The 22922-nt window shown below is 38.9% G+C and overlaps 1 protein-coding gene across 1 annotated transcript in view; it reads left to right on the top strand.

Moving 5' to 3' along the window:
• The window catches only part of ME1 (malic enzyme 1), a 157437-nt gene extending 136307 nt beyond the window's left edge, over positions 1–21130 (top strand). Inside the window, exons 10-14 of the mRNA XM_065730953.1 lie at positions 8631–8736; positions 11806–11948; positions 13651–13824; positions 19821–19919; positions 20769–21130. Of these exons, the coding sequence (XP_065587025.1) occupies positions 8631–8736; positions 11806–11948; positions 13651–13824; positions 19821–19919; positions 20769–20927 (681 nt within the window). The 3' untranslated portion in view covers positions 20928–21130. The remainder of the gene's footprint in view (positions 1–8630; positions 8737–11805; positions 11949–13650; positions 13825–19820; positions 19920–20768) is intronic.
• Positions 21131–22922: the final 1792 nt, after the last annotated feature.

The raw sequence follows: 22922 nt of genomic DNA, 5'->3' as shown, positions 1-22922 counted from the left end.
GGCTTTTGCAGCTGATTTTTCCTTTGTGGGCTTTTAATTGTTCAAATACAGCTGTGTTTTCATTTTGCTGTGTTTTCTTTTTCTTTTTCCCTTGGGAACAATTTTTCTTCATTACACTGAGTTTGATGACCAGCTTTTCTGCTATGTTGTGGTGAAAGAGCTGGTGGTGAAGGTTACATTTATGATACTGTCTAGAGTTTTACTCTCTGATTCATCCTGAATACCTTTCAAAGTTCATATTCTAGAGGACATGTTTTGTTTATGCTCTTTGTTTATTTATTAACCCGCTTGTGTTGTTGCTTTTGCACTCTTGTGTACTTGGAGATTACATCAAGTAGATGAGACTCATCTTTTACTCTGAATTTTGTCACAGGGGCTGATTGATAAATGTATATTGAACTAAATTAGCACATCAATATGTATTGTCTCCCATGTTCCTTTTCTTTTCTATTTGAAATCCTCATTTTTCTTCTGTTAATGACACTATGTGTAAACATGTGATATGCATTTCATCTTCTTTATGATCTGAATGCATTTTATCTTCTTTAAAGCTGCCATAATGCTATCCTTAGCTACATTAGTGACCAAATCTTCACCTATAAACTTCAAAGACAGTGTTCATTTGTGTCAAGTAGTTGAGAAGAGGCAAAAACTTAAGAAGAATTTTTATGATGCTCATTTGAGGGGATTGATCTCAAGAAAAAAAATGATGATGCTCAATACTGCAAGTATTTTAGTTATGTCCTGCAAAACCTTCCTGCAGGGTAGTTCTTGAACTGCCTAGAGCAATTATGCAAATAATAAGGAAGTTTTAATATTTGAAGGGAGTGTACCTATGCTGCAAAATAGCAATTCTTTTGTGAAGTTTACCTGTAATTTGCAAGAAAGCATAAGTTGTTTGTATACCATGTAATTTCCAGTGCAAAAATGAAATTCCATAACATGGGCATAAATATCATCCTTCATTTTGAAGAGTATATCAACATGGAGTATATTGGTTTTGACAATTTTTTACTCAGTGTTTTCTACTTCTGCACATCAACACTTCTGTCTAATTGAGTATTTTCTGTTACAAATGCCCATCAGATATTGATTTAATCCCCTGTAAAACTTCTTGTCAATTTGGATGAAGTCCAAACCAAATGACAAGCTCTGAGCCCCAGAATATTGAACTTTATAAGAGGAGGACAGCAATAGACCCCAAAAAGTTACTGTTTTTTCTGGTCTTAATTATTTAGGTTGGAGATACCAAGTAATCCTGTGGATAATCCTCTAAAACATTTTCAGAGGAGCATAAACTTTCATTATTCCCCTTTTCCTACTCACATTTGAATATTGCTGGCAACCTTACTTGGAAATGTTACTCATAACCATTTAATTGGCTGTGGGAACAATCGTCTTTAAAATTCATGGCTCAGTCAAGATTTGATACACACGTAGTTCATACTTGGCTTAGAGAATGGTGGAAAAGAAAGGACGACAGAATTGCAGTGCCATCTAGGTGTGGTCACTCTCCCTACAAACAGGGCAACTCATAATGTATGAATGATCATTTTAGTGCTCAGATCCAAATATTTGAATCCTGCTCTGACTGTCTGATTTTTACTGACTTTATTAATATGCTTCTAATCAATTTTATAAATAATGGCTTAAAAAAATCCCATTGATTTTCATTCAAGGTTTTAAAACCATTTGATAATGGGTATAATATTTTATACATTGTTTAATGTTTTATCTGCTTCTTCTGAGAACTTTCTATTAATTGCTGCCTTCCTTTTTATCAACAGCCAATTGTTCTGACACTCTAATTTTGTTCTTCATCAGATCTTTTATGCCTGACTACAACTGCTCCTGACTTTTTGAGCCAAGACTCTTGCACCTTAGCAAAGATGCAATGGCTGGGGTATCTCCAAGCATCATAGAAACTTATGACAATTTCTACATTATTTTACTAATACGATGTCCCAGCAAAGCACTCTGTGTTTGCTTTTTCTGTTATTCTTATGTCTGGGGAAATAGTCTGTGAAATTTCATCTTGAATATATCCTATTTTATATGAAGTTTAAATTTTGCAGGAGGAATATGCATTAATTTGTCTTTGAGTGCTTATGAATCATCATACTTGTGACTCATACTTTAATCTATGAAAACAGTTTAAGACAGGGCAAAATGCTGATTGGTGGGGTGTGTTCAATTTTCTTTTTCTCCACATTATTTTCTTTAAAAATGACACCACCAAATATTTGGATGCTAAATTTGTTGCCATGCAGCTATTCCCTCTTTAACACCGTGTTCATTAGATGTTCTGATGACATGATGACCTAATCTGAATGGTTTATGATTTCTTATGCTCTGATGCTGCAATGAAGAATTGTCTTGCTCCATTTTATTTCTATTGTTCTGTAGGTTCCCAACTTGCTCTACGTCTCAGATCTACTTGAAATAATTGCCTTAGTAAGCTTTGTCCTGCCTGTTACACTTGTATGCTTAGCAATAGAAAGTGTATTTTGTATGCTTGGAAGGACTTACAACTTCTAACAGTGCATCTTTAAGTTGACACCAGAATTATATTTCCTACCTAAATCTCATGTTTTACTGCCAACAATTATGACATTATCTGCTCAAAATGTGATGGGTTAATTAATTAATTTATTTATTCTGCTTGGTTGGTTAGTTTTCTTTTTTTTTCTCTACCAAAAGGCTTGGTATCAGATTATGTTAATTACATGTTCAGGTTTTCATTTCTAAACGAGGTAACACAGGAGTGCTTGTCGCCTGCAAGTCCTTGATCTTCAGTGATATGCTTACATCCAAAACCTTCTTATTTTTTTTTTATTTGCTAAGTTTTGTAATTGATATTAACTTTGAGTTCTGTCTACATAGGGCATCCTATAGTTGCTGCCTACAGCCTCTCATGGAGCTGAAGCCATGTAGACATTATCTCCCAGAAGAAGGATGTTTTACCCTTTCTCCCATGACTCTTAACTGCATTTTTTCCCCTTCTTCCTTGATGCTTTAATTATTATTTTACTTAGAACTCTGCTATGAAAAAATTATTTACGAAAGAAAGAAAAAAGAAAAAACCACAGCATTTTTCCAGTTGGAAATGTGCGTTTTCACTTTGTTTTTTTTTTTTTGTTTGTTTGTTTTTTGTCTACAGTTCTCATGTTCTTTTGTGGTTCTCATGTCTTCAGCATTCAGGAACCTTAGATGAATTTATTAATTTATCTGAGCACTGATCTCTCTTGTTTAAATAATCTGCAGTCGACACAGCCAAGTGGAGGCAAGTATTTACATAAATGGATCTGTGCCTCCCTGGTTGAGAGGTGGGACCAGTGCCAGTGCAGTGTCTAATGTGGGACAGAGCAGTCATCAGGGTTCTCTGGCTTGCTCTCATCTGCCTCTGAGATGACGGAAATAGTGAGTCTTGGAGAGCTTCCAGCCATGCCATTTGCTTGCCTTACATAAAGCTGCTCTGCTTTAGTGTTGGTAAGCAGGGCAACCACTGGGGGACCAGCTCAAACAGGCCGTGGCACTAGGTTTCTATTTGGTAGCATTCATGAGATTTGCCTCTTCATTTTTTCAGTTTCCCATGTGTATTTCTGCTGTGCAGCCTGGGCTCCTGTTTTTACAGCTGTTTTCTATGAGTTTTCTCAGAGTTCTTGGCGGGTCAGTTTTGTTTATTATCTCACCCTCTATGTGATTCCATGGCATGATGATATGAGTGAGTTTTTCTGGAAACTGTGATGTACATTTGCTTGAAGCCTGATTCAGGGATTTCCATTTCTTGTTGTGCTGTTTATCAACCACTGCAACTAGCATCTAAAATGTAAAAAACAACAAGAAACCCCCCCTAAAACTAAAAACTCACCTCCAGTTCAAATCAAAAATGCAAGCAGTTTTTCATAAAGCTGTTAGCTACTGAGTTATGCTACTTCACTGTGCTCTTTGGATTCAAAATCCCAGTGTTCAAATCAGGTTTTACTATTTTTAATGATAATATGCAATATCAAGGACTCTTTCTTACTCATTAGGAAGCACAGATGTTTTAGGTTTGCCAAGATCTTTCGTTTATAATGTCACCATCAGAGAATGCTGCTGTTGTTTTTTTATCTCTGTACTTTGTCTGCTGAATTAACACAGTCCACATTGTAACTCATTTGCTAATAAAGAATTTAGCTCATGTTTCTTTCCATCTGAGATACTACAGTAGCTTCTAATATAGCAACCTATCTTTTTTGAGGTGTCTTCGTTTTCTTTTGTTCAAATCCAAAATATTCCACTGATTTCTTGGTACTAAATTATATTGTGATAGGAGCAGTATTTTTCTCCTCTGAAGTTATTTCTGATATTTTCATTGGTTCTTTGGACTGAGGTTTCATTAATCTTTTGAGAATAATTCTGTTAACCTTCAGCAGTGTACAGAAAATGTATCATACCATTTGTTCAGGCTGGCTGAGAATGCATTAAGACACTGATTGTCTTCCTAGCTTTTCAGTGTTCAGTTTGGGACATTTTATTCAAGGAAATTTTGTATGATGCACTGGGAAAATTACCTATTCTATAAAAGCTATTGAACTATTATGAGAATATATGCCATTCAGAAAGACTTGTATAATGAAAAGTTTCATTTCTTTCCTTTTCTTCTATGTATTTATTTTTCTTCAACTTCACATTTGAATGTATGCTGAATACATTTGGGAAGTTAAAGGAACATGAATATATGACCTCTTTTTCATAGAATCATCATAGAACAGCCTGGGTTGAAAAGGACCTCAAAGATCATCTAGTTTCAACCCCCCTGCTGTGGGCAGGGTCACCAACCACTAGAGCAGGCTGCCCAGAGCCACATCCATCCTTGCCTTGAATACCTCCAGGGATGGGGCATCCACAGTCTTTCTGGGCAACCTGTTCCAGTGCATCACCACTCTCTGAGTGAAAAACTTCCTCCTAACATCTAACCTGAATCTCCCGTCTTAGCTTAAAACCATTCCCCCTTCTTCAATCACTATCAACTCGTGTAAACAGTCATTCTCCCTCCTGTTTACATGCTCCCTTCTTCTAACTTTACCTTCTTCCTTCTGTTGAAAGAGTCTGTGTCTTCCTATTTGAATAACTGCGTAGCTATCACAAAGGGTCTGTTGCTTTGGCTGTGGGTTTCAGTGTGAAAGACTTTCTGCTTTTATTTGGAGAGTGTTATCTGATGCAGAAAGGGTGCTTGATATAAATCACAGAACACAAGGTAAGATAATTTGATTACTGTCTGTTGTAGATGAGTCTTCAAAGCTCTGTTTGAACAGTGGTGCAATAACATCCTTTGATAGGAGTCACTGCAAAAATTCCTCCCTTGTTTGCAAGGCAGTTTTAAGTCTGCTGTATATATTGAGAATATATTGAGACTTGGCGTGCTGAAAGAGAAGCATCATTAGATCACTGATTTTCATTGAGCACTTTCTTTGAGCGAATTAATTTTTTAATGCTAAATCAGCAAGACAGTGGACTCAGAAGGCAAACACATTTGTTACCAAAGACGATGTTTCCTCTTAAAGGTACTGGGACGTCATACAGAGGCCCAGAGCTCATCAGAATACTTCCTTAGTGTTAGATCTATTTTGTTTATAGAAAGCACCAGTGAGCTGCATGCCATGTTTATGTTAGGATTATATGAGGGGACAGGCTTGAGGCTTCTGTAACACCTTTGAGTGCCATCCTGACAGGTCTGTTCACACTTCTGGAGACAGGAGCAAGAGAGTACAGGAAGCCAAAATGGGCATCTCTGAGTTTTGGCTCCATTCTTTTCCATCTATTGTCTGACAACATCTTGGTGAATTCTCATTGTTCCTGTAGGTTTTTTTATTTATTTATTTATTTGGGGGGGGGGGGGGGGAGGGGGTTGTGGCAGGGGTGGACACATTTATAAGCCACTACTAAATGGTCTTACATCTTCCTAGTTTGAGGTTGAGCACACAGAAATCAATTATTTCTTCCTTCTTGCAAGTTTCTTCCTTAGTGCAAGGCTTCCCTGTTGGCAGGACATTAAAAGAAGCTTGCAGTGCTTTTCCCAAACTCGGGCATTATGTAGTTCCTTTAGGATCACTGAATTAATAACTAAAACATATTTCTTCATATCTAATATACATATATGTATATAAAGTACATATAAGACTTAACCATAAGACTACACAAAGAGAAGAGTGCCAGTATATCTCCAGAAATAAGTCAGTCTCTGGCTTCTTAGTAGTTAATGACAGTGGAAAAACGGAGTCTTATTTCCCCATCAATCTGCATGCTCCCGTGACCAGAGCTGCAGGCCTATAGGCCCTGAGAGCCTGGGGCAGGCTGAGAAGTGGGCCAGCCTGCATCGTAGCTCTTAGAGGGGCTTTGTTTTATATCAGGCAGCTCCTAGGGGGCTGAATTCAAGAGCAGATTGAAAACTGGCTTCCCCAGTAGCTGCCTGATAAGCTATCAAGAAATCAGTTGAAGAAGTAGAAGGGGATGAGAGAGTTTTCCATAGCACCCATTACCAGCTCGCATAAAAAAAACCTTCCTCTACTTCAGGCTCTTTGGAGTACCTCAATTTCAAGCAACCTGCCTATCCCAATGTATTTTATAATAGCATTCTAAGTTATTCCCTAGCAACAAGCTTTTGGTCAAGAAGTTATATGTACACTTGTTCTTTAATGGCTTTATAAAGTCATACTTTCCCCTTGCAAATATGAAGGGAGATTACTGTTTTGAAATGAGATGCATCTAAGATGTGTGTGCATAGACTGTGGTGACATCTGCTGGAGTACTGGAAAATGGCTGATTTAAAATGTGTATTGATGGGGAAGTGACTGGAGCACAAATATGCCAAAAACTGTCAATATTGTGGTAGTCTTTCGAGACTGAGAAGTTAACCATTTACCCACAAAGGAAACTAAGTGCCTGTATGGCAGGATTTCTCTGGTAATACTTCCAAGAGAACCATTATGGCCTGTATATGGACAGACACAGATATAAACCTCTTAATTAGAAAACTGTATTTTGGTTGCTAAAAAAAAGGACCTGAGGAGCATAAATCTCTGGAAATTCATTGTCATCAGGGATGAGTCAAGAGAAGCTGGCACCCTGAGGCAGAACAGCTGACCACATAACAGACGTACCCAGCTTTCTGTGGCACCGTCTGGAAACTTTTCTTATAGTTGAATATAAGAAGTTGCCTTCCATTTGGTGTACCAGCTCCTCTGGTTGCTGTTCAAGGAGCAGCGGAGGAACAGCAGCGTTGCTGCACTGCATTGTCTAACGTGTACTAACAGATTGTTCATTCTTGTTAAAATTAAGCAAAAAATGTCATTTAAAAAATCACTTGAACTCAACAGCATGTGCAGTACTAAGTTGTGTTACGATAGTCAGATTCATAGACTTCAGTGGAATCACGGAATTAATTCTGTTCCAAAACTTCAGCATGGTTTTAGTGTTTTCAGGGATTAAGGGAACTTTTGTACTGTCAGTAGGATAAGATGTGGCTATGGAACAAAGGATATGCATCTGTTTCGGGTATTTGGTTAAAATTATGTTTCACATCATGTTTTCCTCATGTGCTTCCCTACATATCTGTATCCCCTTCTACCTACTTAAAGGGTAAGCTGTCTGAGGGTCTGGCACTGCCTCTGAGATTTGAGTTTGAAAGCGCATGCACAGTAGTGGGTTTTGAGGCATAAGAATTAAATGACTGGAGGAGGCATACACACTTTAAACTGTTTCAGCTGCTCTGCTGAGTATGTATAGGCAAAGGTCCATGCGTTTAGAAAATGAATGTAATGTTCACAAATGCAGTACCCTCATGCCCCCATTCCATGTCACTGAGCTCAAAGCCTGTCAGTGTCAGTGCTGTCCCATATGGCCCTTTTTCCTACATCTACCGTGGAAACCCTGTTGGGTATCAAACAGAATTACCAGTGTAGATCACGTTGAAATTTGTTTCATAGCTAAGTCAGTTTTGTAAATAGAAAAACAGTCCACTGGGCAGGTGTTTAGAATATTTTTGTCCTCAAGAGTTAATGAGTTAAATACAAAGAAGTATGGAGTAAAATAGTCTCCCTTATACTTTTCCCTATACAGACTCTAAACTTTCAGGCTAGTACAAACCTGAAAAAAGCTGAAGAAAGCTTCCTGTCCTGGCACTTCTGTGTTGTTTGTTGTATAACAATGAGTTTGAGCAAATATTAACAAGTATATCAGCCTTGAAAATGCTTCAAAGAAGAAATTTGTGATGTGTTTGTTTAATTAATTAATTAATCTGTCCAACCTGGTCTAGGGAGCCTGCTTTGGCAGGGGAGTTGGACTACATGATCTCAAGATGTCCCTTTGTGATTCTGTGTAATTGTTAATACAGTTGGTTTCTAGGGCTTTTATGAATATAAAGTAAAATCATCGAATTTAATTCCTCTGCTTCTTAGAGAAATCAATTTGTCCTGAGCTATCCTGTTAGCTGTAAACAATGTAACTTTTTCAAATATGGAATTTTTTGATAGATGAAAAAGCAGAAGTGAAAATAGGACGTGTTAAACCAGATACTTCGTAAACTGATTATCCCAGGATATTAGGTTCCAGAAAGTTTATAATAATTATCTTTTTCTCTTGCTCAGGGGCGTGGCTCATTAACAGAAGAGAAAAGTCGTTTTGCACATGAACACGGTGAAATGAAAAATCTAGAAGATATTGTTAAAGATATAAAACCATCTGTGCTAATAGGTAATTTTTTCTACTCTAAAGCAAAGACCTTATTCTTTGTTTGAAAAAACAGGGATTGTCTGAATACAAGATCAAGTTCCTCTGAACAGAGTTTACCTTTGTGTTTTTTTAGAAAACACCAGGAACATAAAGGACTCTATTAAGCAACTGAACAAATATCAGCCATCCAAGCTTGTAACACTGCTCTCACTCCAAACCATCAGTTTTACAGGAAAAATAATCCAAGCCATTTTAAACATTTAATAGAGAACCTTATCACCTTCCTAAATTACTTCTGATCTAATGTGGACAATGTAATACAAATGACCTCAAGCTTAGATTGAGAAAACAGAGTTAAACAAGCACAAAGCTGTGTAATTATGAGCAAGTTGCATCTGCATATTCTTTTCCTTCACATTTAGATCCTTAGCCATCAGTGAAGACCAAAACACAGGTTTTACAAGGGCTTTTTCTTTTGTAAAAGTTGCAGCATTTTTATCTCAGTGAAGAATTGTTCAGCTCTCTGCAGTTTGGTTATTATATTTCGGTTACAGTTTCAGGAATGAATAGCAAATACTCTCGAACTGTCACTTTATATGTAAAACTTGAGCAATTATCTGCCTAATAAAATCATTTATGAGATGCTAGAAAAATCTGAAATGCCACAGTGAAAATTATGCTACCTTTTGTCTATGCCTAAACCACATGGCCCTTGTGCAGTTAAATCTGCTTTTTGACAGTGATCATAAATGAGTTAAAGAAATTTGGCTTGGCTTTGCGTGTGCCACATAAATGTGAAAGGGAAATGCTACGTAAATATCTAAGACTGCAAGACAGAGGCCAAGTAGTCCTAAATATTTACTTAGCAGGACACAAGTTTGAAAAAAAAATAGTGGGACTGAAGGACTGAATGAAAAATCAGTAATAGTTACCCCAAAAACCTTGTATCCACTCTGGTAAGTGTGGATATGGAAGGAATATTTGCTGTAATGAAACAAAAATGTTTACTGTATCTCATTTTTATATATAACCCAATGCAGCACATTCCTTCAAGGACATTTTCTCATACTGATGCTGTTTAAATAAGGATCTTCCAGTAGGAACAACACTAAAAGTTATTGCTGTTTTGGTGGGGATTTTTTTCAGTTTGGGTGACCAGTGAGTATCTTCCCTTGGGCAAAAGGAGGCATGGGGAAATATGCTGATACTCCTTTTTTTAGTTTTTTACTTCACAGTGTCTCAGTAGACCCACATATACATTAAATTGCCTGCAGTGGCTCAAGAAAAAGCCTTACCTTAGCTGGATCAAATATGAGAATTTTCTATTTTTATTTAATTAAAAAAAAGGCAAAAAAGAAATAGATACTGTTCTCAGCATTTTGCTTTAACATTATGTCTGGATATAGTTGTCACTCATACTATTGGTTATCCAGATGCTGTATTTGAAGACACTGGCATTTGGCTACTACAGATTTAATCAGAAACTAACGTGTGTAACAGGTCCTTATACAACTGGCTCAAAATAATGACTGTCCTAACTGTTCATTAAACATACAGTATCCCAGCTGGCTAGAAACTTATTTTGGCTTAAACTTTGGGTGAAGACAGTGATTAATGTCAATTGGAGTGCTGCTTCTTTTTACTCTTTCTAGGTAATAAGAATGAAGGAGATTTGGTCCAAATGGGCCTTAGGCATTATTGTGCCCAAATTAGGCAACTAAACAGCACTTTTGGAGCCCCTCGTAGGCTACTCAGGATTTCAGTAGAACTGTTGTGAAAACTGAATTTAAAACAATTCAGGGAATTTCAGTGGGGTATCTAGATCTTCCAATCGAGAATGTTTTCCGTTCTTTGTGACTTTGTAAGATGACGTTATGCTTTATATAGAAATATTCAGAAAATACTCTGAGAACTCTTAGAAAACTTTACTCCTGCAGTGTGCATGACCTTCTAGCTTGCTCTTGGAGGTAAGGACCCTGTCATCTATCTCCAAGCACCTTGTGTTCTCTCTGTGCAGTCACCAAGGTGTCCTTTAGAATAGGCAGTGCTGGATGGCCCTTCAGGCATGAGTGATGAGAAGTTACAGTGTTGACCCAGGAGAGACCCAAGCTGCAGGCTTTCATCTCCTGGCCTGCATTTGGATCCTTTCCCACTCCCTCACATGAGTTTTTTTCCTGCTGTGGAAACTCAGAATGCTGTGTGGAAAGCAGAGCCATGTGTCAGGGGCTCTGAGCAAGGAATAGGACACCAGGTACTCTACAGCCCATGTGGAGGGTTTTCCAGAGAATATGGATGAAGAGAAGTTTACTCCAAGGACTGTTTGTTTTCCACTGAGAGCATGGTGATCAGAAACCTGACCCTTAGATTCCCAGCTCCTATATATTAGGTAGAAATAAAGGATTACTTGACATCCCAAAAACATGATTTCCTTCTCCCCTCCTCCTCATTTTTGCTTAGTGAAGCATCTGAGATCTGAGATACCATACAGCAGCTACACATCTACACTGCAGCAGAATCCATCTTAAATTGGATGTTTTCATACCACAAGACTGGCACCTAGTCCTTCTGGAAAGCATTTATAAATGTGGACAGGGCTGGGGAAAGAAAGCCATCACTTTTAATCTCTGGTAGGATGTAAAGTGTTGTATTTTAAGACTCTTCCTGCCAGAGAAGCCTTAGACTTGTGAACTATCCGACAGTTGAGGCTGGAGATGACAGCATGACAAGCTATAGAAAACTGAGGCTGTCCTTTATCCCCTTCTTGTCACACAAAAAATTGAACACTGATAGACTTTGAGTAGCTGTGAGACTTAACAGAGATACACCTATCTACTCAGTAAAGTGAGAAGTTCAAAATGCTCAGAGGAGTATGGACTTACGTTGGAGATAGCAATTCAGTTTCGCTATTGCAAAATCTTGTACACAACGGTTACTTTTTTTTAACCATGTCTGTTAAGAGAAGTGTTGAACTACATTTTAGAAAGGAAGGTATGCAGGAAATGAAACACTGCTCTTCCAAGTGTGACATGTGCTTTTTACTTGGAACTAATTACCTTTTCTGCTTGTTGTACGTGTGTTTTTCTTCCTTAGGAGTTGCTGCAATTGGTGGTGCTTTTACTAAACAAATTCTCCAGGATATGGCTGCTTTCAACAAAAATCCTATTATTTTTGCTCTCAGCAATCCTACCAGCAAAGCAGAGTGCACTGCTGAGCAGTGCTACAAATATACAGAGGTAACCAAAGATTAATATCTGCCCAGTCTAAGTAGTTTAAAGCAAACCTGAAATTTAAAATGGGGAAAAGGTAGAGGGTGAAATAGCAGGTACTGATAATGTTTTTTCTGTAGCTAAGAGTTTATTTAATTAAGTTGCCATTTTTTCACATTTTAGCAAGGCAATTTCATTGAACTCAATATAAGCTTACACTCTCATTAAAAAAAAAAAGAAAAGCCTTTATTGGTGTAAGGCATGATGCTTAATATTTGGTGAAACTGAAGGATCAGTAACTGTCAGTTATTGAAGTCTTATGCCTGTTTTGTACAGTACCATTTGTTTACTGCTGTGTTAACAGCAGTATGCTTCCTGTTTGAGACATTACAAACACTCTTTACAGCAAGAAAATACATCAGTAGAGGAAGAAAGTCATTCAAATATTTCTTTATTAATAATCACTCCACTTGGATTAACTGACTCATCTTACAAGGATTTCTGTTACGGAAATATAAGTGAAAATAATTTATTATTGTGTTATGCAAATGCTAATGCAGATTCAGGCTGGAATTTGCCATGTATAAGTAGTTGACTATATGTAATTTATAGTGGCTTATGTCTGGATTTCTTTTTGAATACAGGGCAGTTTGAATGACAGCTTCCGTGTTTAAAAGACAAATGTAGCATGGCCATTGCCCACGGAAACGTACACAATTACAGTGTAGTGCAGGAATCAGGGAAGCAGACTGCATGGAGGGCTGGCTATAATGGGTAACAGCATCTGGCAGGCAGAGAAAGGAATACACTGAAGCATTTGATCTCTCACTAAAACATATAATAAGCAGGAAAATATTGCATGACACCAAACTAAACAGAATTATCTTCTGAAGAGCTGAATAGCAACAGCAGTGTATTTTAAAATGCACGCTTTCAGTTCTGTAAAATAGGCATGGATATTTCTGAAACAAAAAGCCTCTGAAGTTTTTAACATGACATTTATCACTTCAGAAGTGCTAGCATAAATAAAGGCTGGCTGGTCTTCCCTGCCTCAATGCTTAAATACTAGGGTGCTCTTTTCTCAGCTAGCAGGAGCTCAGGACCTATGGTGCAGAACCTCTGAGATATCACTGCTTCCCTCAGTGCTCTGAAACTGACTGATACCAAGCCTAGAACTCTGGTTGTCTAGTACTTATCTTTTAGGAACATCAGCCTTGTCTCCACATCTGGCCACCCCATGAGCTTCTGCCCCTGTCTGATGGTAGTGCCAGAGCAGGCCCCATGCAGCCTTCCTCCTGGTCAGCAAGGAGGTGCTCAGAGCATGCTGCTCTCAGGTTCAGTCCCACACGCTCTGCCATGTAAAATGAGTTAGCTGCACTGTTCATCCACAGGACATGTGATGTGGCATAGTCTGTATCATCCACACAGCTAAGCTGACACCCCCAGATAGGCTGGCTCTTCCATGTTGCCTGCCAGGACCAACTGGTGTTTGGTTCCTGTGATCTATCCGGGACAGCAGCACCATGTGGATCACTTTTGGGTGCACTACCCTAAAGTCTGCTAGACTCTCTGAAGAGCTAGATGGCTCTAACATTCTCCCAGAAGATTAATTAGATGAAACCCAGCTTCCACAGGGGTCAATATTTAAAAGGGAATATGAAATATGTGAACAATGTATTCTTGCATTCTCAAATAATGTTATTTCTTTGGTTTCCTCTTTACAATGCAGGGACGTGGCATTTTTGCCAGTGGAAGTCCTTTTGATCCTGTTACTCTTCCAAATGGAAAAACTCTGTATCCTGGACAGGGTAACAATTCCTATGTGTTCCCTGGAGTTGCTCTTGGCGTTATTTCATGTGGACTGAAACATATTGGCGAGGATGTGTTCCTCACAACTGCTGAGGTACTGCATTATAATTATTCATAATATACTAAATTGGTAATAACCAAAGATTATACAGAAATAACTAAATATTATTTTTAAAATTGAGAAAATAGTGGTGTTTATTTCTTTATTTTTTCCTAAGATCCTTATTTACACGGTGTACTGTTTGTTTTAACAAGTTGATACACTTGGTCTAAAGGTCATCGGATGTAAATTTCATGTTCTATTACAGTGGAAATGAGAGAGACCCCTAGGCACTGTACTGTCATGGGTGCCTACGTACAGTTTACATATGTGTGCACACAGGTTTAATTTTAGACTTGCATTCTGATGTCAGTAGCTTGGGGTGACTTTTGCAGGTGTTTTGCTTGGAAAAACTAGCTGAATTGTTGTTGTTGCTGTTAATACTGAGTGGAGGTATTGGTATCATTTTCTGTGGACCTCTCCTTTCAACAGCTGGTGAAAGTGCTTCACTGCCTTCTGGTTCTTCGCACCTCAGATTTAAATGATGTTATTCTTCCCATTTTGTTCCATATCCTTTTCTGCACTGCTTCTTCTCTTCCCGAGGCATCATATTATCATCTTTGTTCTGGTGTTACCCAGCTTTTGGTCTGTCCTCCTTTATCTCCATTTTTTGAGTGAGAGACAAACAGAGCAAACACATTTCATTTTAGGAAGTCACTGACCTCTTACTTCCAAAACTTGTTCAAAATCTGACATCTACAGTCTTACAGTATAACATTACAAATGTACAGGATTGTCTCTTCAGCACAGAAGAATCTGTCCTCTATTGCTTAGAGGCCCTTGAAAACAGCTCATCTCATATAGGCAGGTTGCATCCTTACCACTCTGCTCTGACCTTAACCTGGTCCCTGCCTTCTTGCACTGTCCAGATGTTCCTGCCTCCTCTGCACCAGCACCAACATAATGACCCTCACAAAGCTCAGCTCTGTCCATGCACAGTCACTCAAAGCCTGATGCTTTTTGTGTTGTTGCTGTTGTGTTTTTTTTAAATGGTATGGAAAAAACGAATGACTAGCCCCAGTTTACCAAGGTAACTATATTTAATCTTGATTCTGTGTAGTGGTGATACTTGCCCACTGCAGTTTGTACCCATTTGCTATCCACACAAGTTCATGAAATTTCAGTGACCTGATCCCCAAATCAGCTGTACAAGAAGCTGGAAAGATACCAGTAGTGGCAAACACAGACTTTGGCCCAAAAGCAATGAAGTTAGAAAATATGGAACAATCAAAAACGAAACTTGCACCAAATAGCAAAAAAGAGAGTGTCTGATGCAACTCTAAAGGATATTGCATTCCAGGATCTTTGCTCCTTGTGTTCTCTTTGTGAATTAAAGGGAAGAAAGTGGCCCTTTACTATCACCCTGAGGCAATGTGTAGGCAACAGGACTCTATGACCAGTGGTGTGTGATATGAAGCTTTCTTCAAGAGCAGACACTTGCATGCTGCCATTGCTGGGTTTCTGATATTTTATCTGAAGGTGCATACTACAGCATCTTTTTAAAGGTTTGTCAGCAGCTTGCCCTCTATGAAAAAGACATTCACAATTTCCATCTTTAAAATTAGTAGAAGGCCCAGACTGTCTCCACTAGCTTTAACCATCCAAGGAGGGCAATGATCCATCCCATAAGTCTTTGGATAATTATATCCTCCCCTTAAATCCTCCCCTGTAATTTCAGTTGGATACGGTGATCTTTGCTTGCTGGTCTAAGCTGCTGTGTTAAACAGTTGTCTTATTTCATTCTAGATGTTGCTTCTGGTTTGGGTGAAGTGACTCCTGTGTATAGAATGATGAAAAATGAAAGGTGATCCATATGTAGATCAAACTGTGTTTTAAAAGGCAGTCTGCTAAGACACCAGAAACTCATTTTAAACCAAAAAACATAATTGGAAATAAAATAACATCAGAATTTTTGAGCAAGTTCTGAAATGTTATCTTGAAATAGATGTTCTCTCCTGACTCTTCCTTTCCGCTAAAGATTTTCCTACACTAGTACCTACCACCCTAATAAAGCCCCCAGTAATGCTGGACATGTAAAACTATTTTTTCTTGCATAGAGAATCTCTATTGGCACCAAACTCAATGGTTGGCACCAAACTCAATAACTATTTGCAACACAGGTGGAGTTGAGAGGATTCACATTTGGCCTTCCACACTGTGTGAGAGGCAGACCTGGCAGATTTCAAAGAATCTTTGCCAGGAGAGGAATCAGAGGTGTTAAGAACAGGAGGGTTGCTTAGGCCCCGAGCTGAAATTGCAGCACAAAGTAAAGGTAATTTTTTTAATTGGTTTATTTATTTTTCATCTGGATGTTTTCCAATTGAAAGAAATCAGAATAGTCTCTTCTTCTTTAGAATATTTGCCAGTGCTCCACGTTGGAAATGGAAGGGCCCAAGATCATAGAATCATAGAAAGGCCTGGGTTGAAAAGGACCTCAAAGATCATCCAGTTTCAACCTCCCTGCTGTGGGCAGGGTTGCCAGCCACTAGAGCAGGCTGCCCAGAGCCACATCCAGCCTTGCCTTGGATGCCTCCAGGGATGGGGCATCCACAACCTCTCTGGGCAACCTGTTCCAGTGTGTCACCACCCTCTGTGTGGAAAAACTTCCTCCAGATGCTGCAGAAGTTATAGAGCCAAAAAGATGCTTTTTTAACACAGGGACCTTCTCAGTTTGTAGTGGCAGCTTACTTGAAAAACCTAAAATCCAAGCAGTCTATTCTGCATGCCTGCTGCTGATTCTTTGTGCTTCACTGCTCTTCCAATTAAATCTGATAAAAGTTACAAATAGCTTATTGTAACTACAACAAATTCTACTTTCTCTGTTCTTTTCTTCATGCCAAGTAAAACAGAATGTAGCTTTGATTTAGGTTTGACAAAGCTAAGGTGCTGTAAAGCTGTAATATCTCTTAACGGTAGGATATTTCTCTGGATGACAGGTGACATTACCTATTCTATGTCCTACCTAACACAACAGAAGGGAAAGAGAATTATGAACCAACTGAATATTCTTTGCATGTGTGACCTACAAGTTACTCCTTTCACTATAGAAAATATGTCCTACAGAAGTCAGGGTGCTCCTACTTGTTTTATACCATTTGGCTGTCTTTCACTTTTTCTGTTCAAAACTGTAATTAACAAAACTTTGAATGACGAAAAGCTGTCACTCTGGGTTGGACCTAAGATCCAAAGAGTCCTGCATTTTTCTGTGAAAGGAATGAGTAGCAGGAGCTGAGGAAGAGAGGATAAATAATGGGAAAGGACAGAGCGATCCTTCTGCTGAAAATCTCTTCTCAGCAGTGTGTGCTGTAAAGACTTTGTGAGCTGGAAGTTTTATCCGTGTGTAGATTTCTCCCACAAATGAGACCAACAACCTTTTAAACATTTGAACATTCCAACATCTTTTAGCAATTAGTATCACAATTTCATTGTGAGTTCATGGAAAAAGAAGCTCCCCTTTCTTGGTTTCCTGCTGTCTGATGATTTGGGCTTCCTATTGCACTGTGAGAAATAATCACCTTCAGTTAACTTCTGTATTTTCTTGCAGTCTTCTTTCACGAGCCTGTCAGGTTTCCTTGTACAAAACCTAACCTCCTGATCATCCTTGTTATTCTTTATACCATTCACAATTTTACCCTACTTTTGCTTGAAGTAGGTAAGGAAACATGCACAAAGTGATGCTATTTTAATCAATGATAATTGCCTTCTTCGTTGCCTCTCCTTTTCATAATAATTCCAAATGTTGATTCATCTTTTTTTATTTTTTTTCCAATGCCACACTAGTCTCAGAGGACATTCCTTCAAAGACCACACAAAGAATGTGTCACTCACTTTGAAACTGTTTCCATACCTTTGCTTGTATAGAAGAACGTCAGACAGTACAGCGTGCCACCCGTACAGGCTAAGCTTGCTAACTCTCCCACTTTAAGCATCATCACCTTAATGGCTTGCTTTCTATCAGCCCTGTCACAAAGCAGATGTGCCTATCCCTGACCTTCCTTTCCAGTGATGTATTTCCCTGTCAGCAACTTGCAGGCGATCATTCCAGATTTCATCTTTTCTGCAGGATCTCCTTAAAACTCTCAGCAAAAGTCTCCTGTAAGCTCCTCTTTACACATGCAGATGTATATCTAGTTTCATCAAAGGGCCGTGCACCATTTTTAGATAACCTAGTTGCTATTATGGACAGTAAAAACTAGATCTTATGTTAACATAGCTCCCCCTAGAGGGATGTTACCTGTGCTGTATTTGTCAATGTCAGATTAAAAGATAAACAAGTAATCTTCCTTCACCTGTTACACCGAACTGGAGTACGTAATCTCTTGCAGCACTTGCTACCATTTCCTCTCCACGTGTAAAACATTATTGCATCTGGCACGGTGTCAGGCAGATTACAAAAAAGAACAGGATCTCTTTGAACCTAGAGTTACTGTCACGTTAGTCCTTTAATTTGAACATTTTATCTGCTGCTGTCAGCAGGATGAACTGAGGATAGCCAGGTATGTTTTTTTGGTGCAGTCCTCATCGTCTGCAAGCAGTGTGCACAAGGTCCTGTTGCCCACACGACCACAAGCCATAGGAAGTGCTTGTTGCTCTGTTACAAGTATGCTGCTCATTCCCTCCCTCAGGACACTTCTTGCTTTTGGTTTGGGCCATGTTCTCAGAAGGACAGACTCCAAGGGCAAGCCTGATGTACTAAACAGCAATTGAAGCTGCTTGGGAAATGTACCAGACTTAAAAAGCATGAGGTTGTGCTGCTTGAAAAGCCTCCTTTTCTTGTTACTGTTTTGTGCCCCAGCTGTTCAAAGAGCAAGCAATACCTGCACCAGGTAGCTTCTTTCTGTCCCAAAGTAAGACAGACACATGTATTTATCCACTTTCTTAAAATAATTTAACATTTTCATATTTGAAAAAGATTTTGTTTTGAGAACTGTAATGGTGAATGCTGGAGAAGGCAGCTTAAAAACGACTTGAAGTCAGACCATTTCTAATATATCAGTTCCGTGCCTAGTTTGATTAGAAGTTATTTAGATTTGTTTCTGACTAGCAGCTCCCTAGAAGATACAAAGGTGGGCAGCTAAAGAAGTGAAACCATCAAATCCACCAAAGAGATTTCAGAATAGAAGCCAAGTTAGTGAACTGACCCTCAGGCACAGCAAACCTGAGGCTGGATTACCATGAAATGCTGTATTATATTTCAGATCCCCAAGTGGCGACCAAAATTTAGCTAGTGATTACAAGAGTATCATTAGACCCAAAGGCATCTTTAAGATCCTTTGCTTCTTAAAAGTTATCTGCAGTAGTAATGGAGGAAGTTCATGAAAAAAATGACAGAATTTAGAGCTTCTGTTTATCAGTCTGCCTGCTGTGACTTCCAGAGAGCCTGGATAATCTTGCTTCCACTTTACATTGCTCTGTGGTTGACCATATGTCATGTTCTCACACAGACTACATTGGTGAGCTGGATGTCTAAGAAAAATAATTATCCACTGGAAATTTTATTCAAAGCATTTTACACTTAAGGCTTCAGCACTATTTTCTGCACAGGGTAACAACAACCATCAGAACAACGGGCACTTCTGTAGCTATTTAGCCAACTAAAATCAATGGCTGGAATTCATGCGTCGCGGTGAACAACCTGCTAGTTTATATGCAGTGGTCTCACTCGAGATCCTGTTCAGTGCTTCCTGTCCTGCTCATCACACGGCCTTTCAATGCTTTTATGCCAAAGATTTCCCCTAACCTGAGAAAATTTAACCAAACAGTGTCAGGGTTCAATATAATAAGAATGAAAAAAGGGCATAGCTCCCTCAATTTCTAGCTCTTACGTGGCAACCACTAATGATCAGGCAGATTGTTAAGAACACTGCTACATAGATTAAGCAGTACCTGTGTGATTTGCCAAAGCAGAACCAAGTATCTGTGTAAGATCAGTGTCTAATAAAGCTACAGTTGTGTCTGCATCTAAAGTTAAATGTCTGCCTTATTTCTAGGTAATAGCTCAGCAAGTTTCAGAGGAGAATCTACAGGAAGGTCGCCTGTACCCTCCTTTAGTCACAATTCAGCAGGTGTCACTGAAGATCGCTGTGAGGGTAAGTCACCTCAGTCTTCCCTGGCTTCTTTTCTTCCCATGCTATGTAATTGGACATTAGATTTGATCAGCTAACACATCTTCACACAAATCAATTTAGACCCATCTTGGTCCAGTAGTAAAAATGAATTTATTTAAATTCCAGTTCATAAATGTAACTCCAAATTTAACCCCAATACAAGCAGGAAAGAGTCGGAAGTCCAGAAAGTTTGTTTACTGATGTAAATTTACTGAATATCCTTTAGAAAAAGTAACAAGGAGTCTTCATGCATCAAACATTTCTCCTAGCTTCACTTACTCTGCATATAAATAATAAATAAAATCCTTCCTGCTGTTTATGTCTTCTTAGGCAAATGATAACTCCTCAGGCTCCATCAAACTGCCCATATGGCAGAAATCCAGTGATGGAAACTCTCCTCTGTTGTCTCTGATGAGATAACTTGAATGTGTGTTGAAAAAGGAGAGTGTTACTGAGCAAGTGTTTCTGCCTGATCTCTGCTGAAACGTTATTCCTAGGAATTTCCCTTTTAGGAAACCATAATTCCTACAAGTTCCTACTCTGGTTTGTACAGCACCAGAGGCTGAGTGATGGCCTCTGTCCTTTCCAGGGGATAAATTTGGCTTTGCAATACCAAATGTGGAAGATCAACTCAGACCTCATTCAGCTGTGATTATTATACACACAGACCTGAAGACAAACTCCCACGCCATTACCTGAAACGCTTCTCAGACAGCTCAGGCTGGGGCTCCACATGAATCCTAAAAGGGATTTTGACCAAACTCCTACTTTAAAATTCTGTCAAATGTATTCAAATAAAGCACTAATTCGGGTTTTGATGCAACTTTCCAGATTGCAGAAGAAGCCTACAGGAATCACAGTGCCACCACCTACCCCCAGCCCAAGGACCTAGAAGCCTTCATCCGCTCGCAGATGTACAGTACTGATTATAACAGCTTTGTGGCCGACTCGTACACCTGGCCTGAAGAAGCAATGAAAGTGAAACTGTAAATACTTCACGAAGAATAACCAAATCAGCAGCAGTGGAAAAGCACTAAAACATTCAGAACGTTTCTGCCTACAAAGCCGAAGGGTAGATCATTTTGTAAGGGTCGGAACAAATTTTCTAAATCATAATATTTGATTAGAAACTCGGATTAAGGAGCCACAATTAATTAAACGTGAAAAAAATAAAGATTAATCTGAGAATTGTATTCGTGTTGGTTGCTTTCTGATTGTTCCTGCACTTGATGTATCCCACACTGGATTTGTCATACATGTCAGTGAGAAATTTACCAGACAAAGGGTACAGTGGAAAATGAAGAAATACATACAATCACTGTTTAATCCATTACAGCTCACACTGAAATTAGTGTCAATTGTCAAGCTGTGACTGAAAAATAACAGCAAGTTTAGAAATATTCTCCTCCACAGAAAAACCTTACTGGCACTCCTGCGTGGAGCAATGAAAATGTCCTAATGAGAACTGAACCTGCAGAACCTTTGTTGACAAATTATTCAGTAGCATTAAAATATTCCAACAACAAAGCCATAGTCCTGTGAATTATCAAAGATGTCATTCACCCCAGCAACACTGCTGTTGTTCAGCATGGTCTGTGCAAGTACCTGCAGTGCATGTCCTTCACAAACAGAGAACATCAGAGTACTATGAACAGGCAGCCGAAGTGTCCCTGTTATTAATTTTGTAGTCATCAGTGCAGTGTACTGAAACACAGCCTTTAAATAGCTGCTATCCAAGTAGCTTGGTTTTCAGATTTGGGCATCCAAACCTCAACAGTAAAGATGTTTATTGCTGTGTATCATTTTTCCTATAATGGTGCTTAGGGACAAAGCAGAAGGCGGTGTCTCAGTGTTCTTTAAGGCACAGCTATTTTGGACTTTTCAGACACATTCTTCATCTACTAATAATGTTTAAATATGATAATACCTATATATATATATATGTAGACACACACACAACATATCTATTTCCTTATACAGTACCTTACACACTTTTCAATGTGCTAGGCCTAACAACAAATATAAAAAAGCATGAGTTGGGCAACTGTTACTATTCAAAATTACCATTAATGTAACCAGACCGTAATGAGATGAGAGGAAGAAGATACTGGAAATGAGGGCAATAATGCTGTAAAGTAAATAATCTGTAAACTAAATTATCTGTAAAGACAGATACTACCCAAAGCTTCCAAATGATGGGGTGACGTGGGCTTCCTTCCCCCTCCCTCCTGCTCCTCTGTTTAAAAGCAAAACTCAGTACTGTGGTTGGGCACAAGAGTCTTTGCTTTTCTCGGATTAGCTGAATTAAGTGTGAGCAGCTATTCCACAAAGCAGTAAAAGACAGTGAAAGCAGCAAATCTTGACTGCAGAAGTATGGCTCCCTTTGTCGGGGTGTACTTTTATACTTTTATACTTTTAAACCATATTAATCTCTGACTGCAGCCACTTTGGTAACCCACAACTAAATGAAGAAGTGACCTGAAGCTCTGTGCCTCAGCTTAGTAACACAGCCCAGTACAGATGAGGAGACAGAACCGTGCAATTCGGGACAACAGCACGTGGGATTTGCATCACCTTGCACGCACTCCTTTGGGAGGTAGCTCAGTGATAAATGCTGCTTTTAAGGTCTCTGAAGATGAGTAAAGAAGCACCTCTTTCACAACTTACACTACACTTCGGAACAGAGGCAGGAATATCTACTTGAACTGTTCTTATGTGTCAAACACTGAGTTTCCCTTTTCACAGCAGGCATAGCTTAGGGACAAATTTCCACGTCAGCTTCATCTCTCACTGTCCAAAGTTAGCATTCCTTTACACATTCTTTTCTTATTTGTCCACAAGTTTGCCTTCAAATAAAATCTGAACAATATGTCCATTTTGATGCTGCTTCAGGAACTGAAGGAACTGGCCCAGGTCCATGGGACAGTCGTTCCTCAGCATGCTGTCAGCTCCTGCCTGTATATATGATGGCTGTAGATCCACGTG

The sequence above is a fragment of the Cyrtonyx montezumae genome, unplaced genomic scaffold (assembly GCF_038088225.1).
Source record: "Cyrtonyx montezumae isolate F1298 unplaced genomic scaffold, pur_monq_1.0 scaffold_13, whole genome shotgun sequence".
Taxonomy (NCBI): domain Eukaryota; kingdom Metazoa; phylum Chordata; class Aves; order Galliformes; family Odontophoridae; genus Cyrtonyx; species Cyrtonyx montezumae.
Note: the sequence above shows the minus strand (reverse complement) of the source record. Positions and strands in the feature narration are given on the sequence as shown.